Source organism: Rhinopithecus bieti, unplaced genomic scaffold (genome assembly GCF_001698545.2).
Source record: "Rhinopithecus bieti isolate Rb0 unplaced genomic scaffold, ASM169854v2 scaffold_1017, whole genome shotgun sequence".
NCBI lineage: Eukaryota > Metazoa > Chordata > Mammalia > Primates > Cercopithecidae > Rhinopithecus > Rhinopithecus bieti.
The window spans coordinates 1,845,329-1,854,669 of record NW_016803657.1 but is presented as its reverse complement, the minus strand read 5'-3'; the positions used below and the strand labels follow the sequence as shown (position 1 = coordinate 1,854,669).

At 58.3% G+C, this 9,341-nt stretch overlaps 1 protein-coding gene across 1 annotated transcript in view; it reads right to left on the bottom strand.

The window, feature by feature from the left end:
* Positions 1 to 9,341, bottom strand: part of FAM20C (FAM20C golgi associated secretory pathway kinase) — a 63,279-nt gene that overhangs the window by 46,867 nt on the left and 7,071 nt on the right. The window contains 1 exon segment of the mRNA XM_017892253.1: positions 37 to 115. Coding sequence (XP_017747742.1) covers positions 37 to 115 — 79 coding nt within the window.

Here is a 9,341-nt window from a genome sequence, read left to right as displayed (position 1 = left end):
CCAGCAGGAGCCCGGCCCACAGGCCTCGGCACTTACTTCATGGGCTTGAACAGCGCTTGCCCGTAATTCTGGAAGGTCATGATGAGCTTCAGCTGCGTGCCCCCCGACTTCATGGCTGCAGGAAGGAGGGAGAGAAACAGGGTCACTCTCTGGCCTCACGTCCCTTCTCCTGGGCGGACGAGGGCTCTTGGCTGCAGTCCACACACACAAGCCAGCCAGGTCCTCTGGGCATGGTCCAGGCGTCCCATTCTGCCTGGGAAGTTTGAGTTTCTGCAGTGAAGCTCTCACCTGGCTGATGGATTCCCTGCCTGATATTCGGGGTTAAGCACTGGGGCAGATCTCTCCATGCTGACCACAGACACAGGGCCTGACCCCAGAAGGGACGGCCGGGTGTGGTTACCTGGACACACACGTACACACACACGTACACACCCCCACACACAGCCATGTACATACCCCCACACACCACACACACCACACACACGTACACACCCACAGACACAGGGCCTGACCCCAGAAGGGACGGCCGGGTGTGCTTACCTGCCTGCAACGCCTCACACACCCGCTCACATCAACACACACCTACATACACCTGCACACCAACAAGCACCGACATACTTTCACACACCCACAGACACCCCACACACACCCCTACATACACCTGCACAACCACACACAGCCACTCACACCCCCGCAGACACCCACACACACCCTGCATCCCCCGCACCTGCCTAAGAACGGGGAGTGGCGCCTCCCGCCTGTGTTTCTGGGGAGCTACAAGGAACCCCAGCAGGATGACTTTGGGGAGACCTGGGGTTGAAAGCACCTGTCTCACTGGAGGCAGCTCCTGCAGCTCTGCAAGGACTCGGTGGGGGTGTGGAAGCCTCCGGAAGCCTCCTCCAGCTTTGGCCACCTCATCAGTCCAGGAGGCTCAAGAACTCCCAATAAGACCCTCCTTCAACCACTTTGGGATTTTCTTTTTGCTGCTGGAGAAGGAAGGAGGCTACTGGGGGCTTCCCACAGCAGGGAAGGGGCTGGCCTCGGCCTGGGGCGTCCTGGGAGCTAAGTTGGCCACAGCGAGGGCCTCCAGGCCGCCCGAGACGAGGGGTCATCACACGGTGTGGACTGGTCAGGTTCTGGCCACACAGGGGATTGTCCAGTGTGAGGGGGCTCACGGGGCCACACCAGGCACTGGCCACACGCTAACATCACGGGCGTGAACAAGAGCCAGGCGTCCCTGCCGGGACAGACGTAAATGGAACGTGGTGGGGTGGCATGCGAGCACTCATGTGCAAAGGTGAAGAGGGAAGTGGGACGGGGCCCTGGGCGTAGTTCAGGATCAGCCTCCCTGGGGAGCTAACATTTGAGCTGCCTTTTGGAGTTGAGGGCAGGGCTGGCCCTGGCCCCACAGGGACGGCACGACCCCGGAGAGGCACAGAGCAAGCGCAGTCCCTGAAGGAGGTACTAGTGATGCAACGTGTAACAGGGCGAGGGAGCCCACGACTGACCACATCACGCGGACAGGAGGGTGCAAAGGTGGGATGGGGGCCAGTGAGCCAGCTAGGTCCTCAGGGGAGTACCCAGGGGAAAGGTAAGGGGCGGCCAGCGCGGGGCAGCGAGGGCTGGAGGGGCTGTGCAGATGCTGACCCTGGTCTGTCTTGTTGCTGCCCCGGAACCAACGGTGGACATTGAAGGTGGGGGAGGCTGGGGCTGCGGCAGCTGCAGGAGACGGTGGCAGTTTGGTTGAAGATAAAGATGGAAAAATCGAAAAATCCAAGAAATATCTGAGGATCTGAAAGGTATTTGGCGGACTGACATGGGATATGGAGCAGGGGGATGATCAGAGAAGGAATGGCGTGGACGGAAAACCAAACCCCGCAGCCAGCCCGGGACGAACGGAGACACACCCAGCGGACCCTCACGGTTCCTCCACGCGCTGGCTGGATGGGGCACATGCGTGTGCTGAGGGCGTGGAACTTGGGGAGGGCCTAGCCCTGCAGGGGATGGTGGGATGGAGGACCGCCTTGAGATAGGTTGTAGCTTGGATAGAAGAAAAGGCTCAAGACACTCCGCTTCAGACAGGAAGAAACGCCCAGAGGAACCCAAGGTCTCAGGTGGTGGCTGGGGCTGGGAGGGAGGGTCAGCGTGACGGCGTCGGTCTCGGGGAGGGCCTGGGGTGCAGTGGATGCTGCCCGAGGACACTGAGTCCTCACAGGACAGGCCAGGAGCATGGCGGTGGAGGCCACGGACTAGAAAGCAGAGTCGCCGCCACCATCCACGGGACGTCAGCTTTGGGCACCAAAGGGGAGGAGCTGGCACCGGTCCAGGGCGGGGGAGGAGACAGAGCCCGAGGCCGGCACAGGCACAGAAACAGTCAATGGCCCTCCGCATGTGGGCCGCTCAGGGCAGTGCTCCGCCTTTCCTGCGGCCAGAGCGTCTCCCAGGGGTCTGCAGCCTCCCTCCCTCGCTCAAGTTTCGCCTCCTGTTAAAATGGGGGCCCAGTGTCGCGAGTGTGGCAGCTCACAGCCTGGAAATCGCCAGGCAGCTTTGGGAGGCCAAGGCAGGGGAAAAAAACAGGCCTTGCTTGAGTGGGCTGAAGAGTTTGAGACGCAAGCCTGGGCAATATAGCAAGACCCATCTCTACCCAAAAACTTTAACCAAAAATTAACTGGCCGTGGTCGGTGTGTGTCTGTCCGCAGCTAGCGCGGGAGGCTGACTGTGGGGGTATGTGTCTGTATCCCAGCATACGCGGAGGCGACGTGGGAAGATTGAGGCTAGGGCTCAAGATCAGCCCTGGGCCACAGAGACCGTCCGTTCTACAAACAATGGGGTCAGAGACACGGACACGTGTCGCCGCCTCCTTTCCAGGGTCCTGGTCGAGTTGGCTGGTGGGCCTCATGTGACCTGGCCAGAAGCCCCTCGGCCTGCTCCTGTAAGAATGGGGGGTGACACGCCTCATCCAGGACCACCCTTAGGACTACGTGGGGACAGTGCCGTGAGTGGTTCAGAAGAGCAGCGCAGCGGGACTCACCATGGGTGAGGGCACACAAAGGTCACCACGTCCCCTCCGAGAACTGAGAATAGCAAGAGCATTGCACGGAGACTCACCCAGCGAAGGCCACACGAGTGCCCATGGCCCTCCCGCTGAGCAGCTCGACAAGCAGTGGCCAGTGTGGGGACTCACCCACACAGGCCAGGGCCAGCACAGGTGGCCACGTTCCCCCCCCGCACAGCAGCAGAGGAAACAGGCAACGGTGTGGGCTGCTCACCATGGCAAAGGTCACCGAGTGCCACGTGCCCTTCCTGAGCACTGACAACAGTGGCCAAGTGTGGAAGACTCACCCACCCGCCAGAGCCCACACAGGTGCCACGTTCCCCGTGCCCCACCCACAGCCACGAGAAGCAGCAATGGTGTGGGGTGCTCCCCTCAGCAACAGGGCCATGAGTGCCACATGCCCTTCCTGAGCGCTGGAAACAGTGGGCAGTTGGGGAGCTCAGCCCACAGCCAGGGCCACAGCAGGTTTTTGGCCATGTCCCCCCCCGCAGGCACAGAGAACAGCAACGGCCGTGGGTGGCTCACCACGGCAAAGGCCACGAGTGCACGTGCCCCTTCCCGAGGCCAACTGGACAACAGGGCAGTGTGGGGGGACTCAACATGGGGCCAGGGGCCACAAGCAGATGCCACACCTCTCCGCCCTGAGGCACGGAAGAAGCAGCAACGGGTGTAGGCGCTCCACCACTGGCAAAGGCATGAGTGACCAGCATCCCTTCCCCATGAGGCACCGACGAACGAAGAACAGTGACAGTGTGGGTGCTCACCACAGCAAAGGCCACGAGACACCACGTCCCTTCCCTGAGCATTGAGAACAGTGGCAGTGTGGGGACTCACCATAGCAAAGGCCACATGAGTGCCATGGCCCCTCCCTGAGCACCAAAAGCAGCGACGACGTGGGCACTCTCCATGGCAAAGGTTGTGCCAGTGCCATATCTCTTCCCCAAGTGTGAGAACAGCAGCAGTGGGGGCTCGCCACAGCAATGGCCACTCAGGTGCCATGTGCCATCCCCATTTCTGACGGTCTTGCTGCCCCTGAGTTCACAGCTCACACCCCAGCCTGGCCAGGCCACGTGCTCCTTCCCTCCAGGCAGCGTCTGCTCCAGCCACTGCCCTGTCAGGAACCACGATTGACAGGCCATGGTCAAGACTGGGGCTGGGGTCAGTGCCCTGGACCACTGTGCAGTCTGGTCTGTCAATGAAACTGTCTGAGGCTGTGCCCTCCTCAGGTGAAGGAAGCAGCAACAAATCTCATTTCTCTCCAAAACACTGCACAGAACCTGAACGCCGGCCTCAGGCAGGCCAGCAGCTTGAGGCTCTGCAGACGGGCTCCATCCCGGCTTCTCACTGGGCACCAGGACGGGCTCCATCCGGCTTCTCACCGGGCACCAGGACGGGCTCCATCCCGGCTTCTCACCCAGCACCGTAGACGGGCTCCATCCAGCTTCTCACCGGGCACCGTAGACGGGCTCCATCCGGCTTCTCACCGGGCATCAGGACGGGCTCCATCCCGGCTTCTTACCGGGCACCAGGATGGGCTCTATCCGGCTTCTCACCGGGCACCAGGACAGGCTCCACCCCGGCTTCTCACCCAGCACCAGGACGGGCTCCATCCCAGCTTCTTACTGGGCACGGGGGTTTTCAATGACAGCAAACAGCGTATGATTTTACCAATAATCAGGGCAGCCCATTAAAAACTTAGACTCCATAACCATTTTCTTCTGAATACAGTGCACGGATTTTTAAAACTGGGATGCCTGGATGGGCACCTGAAGCTTGGTAGTTTTCTCCCAAAAGTAAAACTGTGGTTGACTTTAGTTTTCCATTTTTTTCCTTAACGGTGTTTCTAATTTCCACAATGAACAGGGAGTACATTTTTTAGTAAGAAAAAAAGAAGTGATGATTAAAAAATTATTGGCTGGATTAAGCTCCATTGGATGTTCCCATTTCCATTTAGTAACTGGGGTCACAGGATTTAAGGGTTCCTTCCTGTACCAGGTGTATCTGCTCCTTCCAGGGCTCGTGACCTTGCTTTTTAAAATAACAACATGTTGGCCGGGCGCGGTGGTTCACGCCTGTAACCCCAGCACTCTGGGAGGCCGAGGCCTACAGATCACGAGGTCAGGAGATCGAGACCATCCCGGCTAACACGGTGAAACCCCGTCTCCACTAAAAATACAAAAAAATTAGCCGGACGTGGTGGCGGGCGCCTGTAGTCCCAGCGACTTGGGAGGCTGAGGCAGGAGAATGGCGTGAACTCGGGAGGCGGAGCTTGCAGTGAGCCGAGATCGCGCCACTCACTCCAGCCTGGGTGACAGAGCGAGACTCCGTCTCAGGAACAAACAAGCAAACAAACAAACAAACAGAAACCATATTATCCGAATCTGGCCGGTTCAGTCCTTCTTCTGGGAGCAGGTCCGGTCTCCCTGGCCCTTGTGCTCAGCTGTGAGGCCAGCTCCTCCCCACGGAGCAAATAAACGATTAGAAATTAAAGGGCGTGAAGATCTCACAGCGACTGAGGACTCCGCTTCCCGTGGACCGTGGGCCGTGCCGCCCACCTGAGCCCACCATTCAGTCTACCAAGTGGGTCTTCTGCTGGCAGACGTTTGGAATCCTGCTCTAAAATCAGATGTGATCTCCCTGCAAAGACCAGCACACGAGCCGCCCGGCGTCTCAGGCCTTCGGCACTCATCGCGATGGCTGGGAGGTGCAGACGTCCACCCTCCTGTCACTGAACCGGTCATCCTGCCCTCCCACCCAGGAAGGGGCCAGCAGGTGGCAGAGCCAGGACACAGGGCAGGCCTCGACAAAAAGGTGCCATTTTGGGTTTTCTTAAAGACAGACCAAAGTTCACGACGCTTGGAAATCTCACCTCATTAGTGGGAGAAGCCCAGGCGCGTGGGCACAGGCCCTGGGGACGGGACTGACGGAGACGCCTTCCCTGATGCAGCCTCCTGTGCCCCCGGTGGACAGGGGTCGGTCAGAGCCTGCCCAGCCCCAGCCTGGGGAGGGGCCCACTGAGAGCTGATCCCTCTGATGCCCATGAAGCTGGCTGAGATGGGGGCGTCCTGGCACAGACCCCAAAGTCACCCCACACCATGGACAAGTCTCAGAGACTCACCTGTTAAGCCCTCTCCCACCTACCACCTTCCCTCCATCTCCCTCTGTAGCCACCCCCCCCCCAAATACAGGCCATCATCAAACCAACTGCACAACCGGACCCCGGAAAGGCCTCCAAGCCCCAATTCCCAGGGCAATAAAAACATGCAAATCTGGTCAGTTCAGTCCTTCTTCTGGAAGCAGGTCCCGACTGCACTGCTCCAATGGCCACCCGTCCTCTCTATGCACACGGGAAGATGTCCACAGGGCCCATTCCTCCAGTTCCCACTCAGCAGCCACCTGTCCTCTCTATGCACACGGGAAGATGTCCACAGGGCCCCCCCACCCAGTTCTCCCAATTCCCACCCAGTGGGCACCTGTCCTCTCTACGCACACAGGACAATATCCACAGGACCCCCACACCCAGTTCTCCCAATTCCCACTCAGCAGCCACCTGTCCTCTCTGTGCACACGGGAAGATTTCCACCGGCCCCCCAATTCCCCAGTACAATCTCACCCAGCAGCCACCCATCCTCTCTGTGCACACAGGAAGACGTCCGCTGCCTTTCGAATAGTTTCTTCCCATCTGGAACACTCTCCTCTTCCGACCCACCTGCCCTGAGCACCTCCCACCACTGAACTCACCACCTTTAGACCGAAGGTGACAGTCTACTTCTTCCCCGGCCTCCCTGAAGAATCCTATCGCCCAGATATCCGTCAGTGTACATGATTCATTCATATTGATTAATCATATTAACCTACATCACTAGGTAACATGGCTAGTTAATGTGGATTAACATCCACTAGTTACACAAGTTAACAGCCACTAACAGAGTGCCCTATGCTTTCATTATTTCAACTTGCTGTCAGCACTAAGAGCTCGGGGCCACAAAGACCCTCGGACACCACTGGGTTTTGCCCACAGCCTCTCCCCGGGTGATGGCACAGGACAGAGGCGATGTCAGTATGCAGTCGCCTCCTCAGAAGGACTCCAGGAGATTCTGGCATCTCCTATGAAATAAGAAATATATAGAAAGATGGCTGCTGTCACAGAAATACTAATGGACTTCGGTGCCTGGCCCCAGTCAGTGTGGCCCTGGGCAAGCCACGTAACCCCAGACAGCTCCAGCAACCCACTGGGAAGTTCTGTGAGGAAGCAGCTCTGGCAAGAGAGAGGGAGAGACGGCCCCGAAGGAAAGAGGTGTGTGGCCTGGGGCTGGGGGTCCCAACACCCCGCCCGGTGCTCAGGGGAATGGAGACTGGGTACAACCACCACTCAGCCTTGGTTTCGGATGGGAGCAGGAACCCTTTCTAACAAGAACCCCAACCTGACTAAATTAACCAGTTCCACCTCCTACAGGCCTGTGGATCACACAGACACATCCAGGTGTGAGATGCTGCCGTCAGTGTGGGCCACCATGCTGCCGCCCTTGGCCCTGGTCATCTCGTCTGTGAAGAGGGCCAGCGTCGTCCTTGGGGGTCACAGCCAGGTGGTTCCCCCTGCTGTTCACAGCCACCGTCTGACCTCAAGGGTCAGAGTGAAGCAGTTATTGCTGTAAGACGAACGGGTTCAGCTGTGTGTGCTGGAAGTAGGGCCTCACCCAAGGAGGGCTCAGATGTGAAGAATGTGACACCAGGGGGGCTCAGGTCACCCTGTTCTTCCCACCCACACATCTCCAAGCCAGAGAGGTCTGCTGGGTGTCCCAGAGCCTAGGTGCCCACACACAGCCTCATATACCCACTCACCGTGGGCACCGAAGGACCCGGTTCTGAGGAAAAGGACATAGTTGGCCAGCAGTGAGCACTCTGGGGCTGGCATCAAGGAGGCTAGAACTGTGAGCCCCTACTGCAAGGTAAGGGGCTGGAAGAGCTGAGAGTCCGCACCTGCTCCGGGCCTGGGTCTGCCAGTCCTCAACTCTCCTGGAGGCTTCAAGTGACAGGCAAGGCCACGCCAGCCCTGCCCAAAGTCCCATCCATCACACACCACCCTCGGGACACTTTCGCCAGAACTGTCTCCAGCCCAGACTGTTATTTATTTCATGATTTTCTTCAAGGCCCCTTTTATTTTGAAAGATCTGTCTTTTAAAAGAAAACTGCAGCCTTGCCCCAGTGGGGACCACGTCTGCAATTAGAAGGAAAGTCGGCAGGAGCACATCGGGGCACACTCCTGCAGTTAGGGGGCTGCTGTCTCTGCTGGGCATGCGGAGGCCGGTGCCTGGGTGACCCCAGGTCTCAGCAGCATGAGCTTCGCTCCTCGCCTTCCATCAGACGGCTGGGAAGGGAGTTGAGTGCGGACCGAGCTATTTGCCGCCTCCTCCAGGCTCCACCCGAAATCGTCCTTTCCAGGCGGTTACTGTCCTTCTTTCAGGATGACCCACGGTCCCCCAGCCCTGGGGCCATGGGCCTCCAGCTAATCGGGCATCTTCCCATTTCTCTCTCTAGGTCAGGTGAGCCAGGCTCTGGGACTGTGACCTGCAGGGGCAGTTGCCACCTGGGGTGGGCAGGAGTGGGGGACGGTGACCTTTCTGGAGCTGGTGCTGCCTTCCAAGGAGTTCTGCTCCCAACGGACAGACAGGGTGGCCGTGCCCTCCCGGGTACCAGCAGGCAGCTCCCTCTTATGGGCTGACCCAGCAGCGGAAGGCCCTTTGTTCCTCGAAGCTCACCGGCCGGTTAGTCCTGGCTTCTAGCTAGACTCATTCTTTCCCTTGTGGCAGATCCATTCGTGTCAAGGACTTTCGTCCTATGGGGTCATTTTTCCTTGTGCAGGCATGTTCTCCCAACCACAGGCTTTGACCCAATCTGGATGCAGCAATTCTGTATTTCAGTCCAGAAACTGCCCAAATCCTCACACGCCAGAGGGATGACTTTTTAAAAAAGTAATTCCAAGTACAGAGTTGTTAATTATGTAATTTATTATTTGCATCTATAATTGTGCATGATGGCAGTTTAATTATCACCAGCGCCAGCCGAAGGCACTGCATACCTGATTTTAAGCTGAATAGAGATAGATAATATCCCAAGTTTTTTTTTTTTTTTTTTTTTTTTTTTGGAGATGGAGTCTTGCTCTGTGCCCCAGGCTGGAGTGTGGTGGCGCGATCTTGGCTCACTGCAAGGTCCGCCCCCCCCGGGTTCACGCCATTCTCCTGCCTCAGCCTCCTGAGTAGCTGGGACTACAGGTGCCCGCCACTAC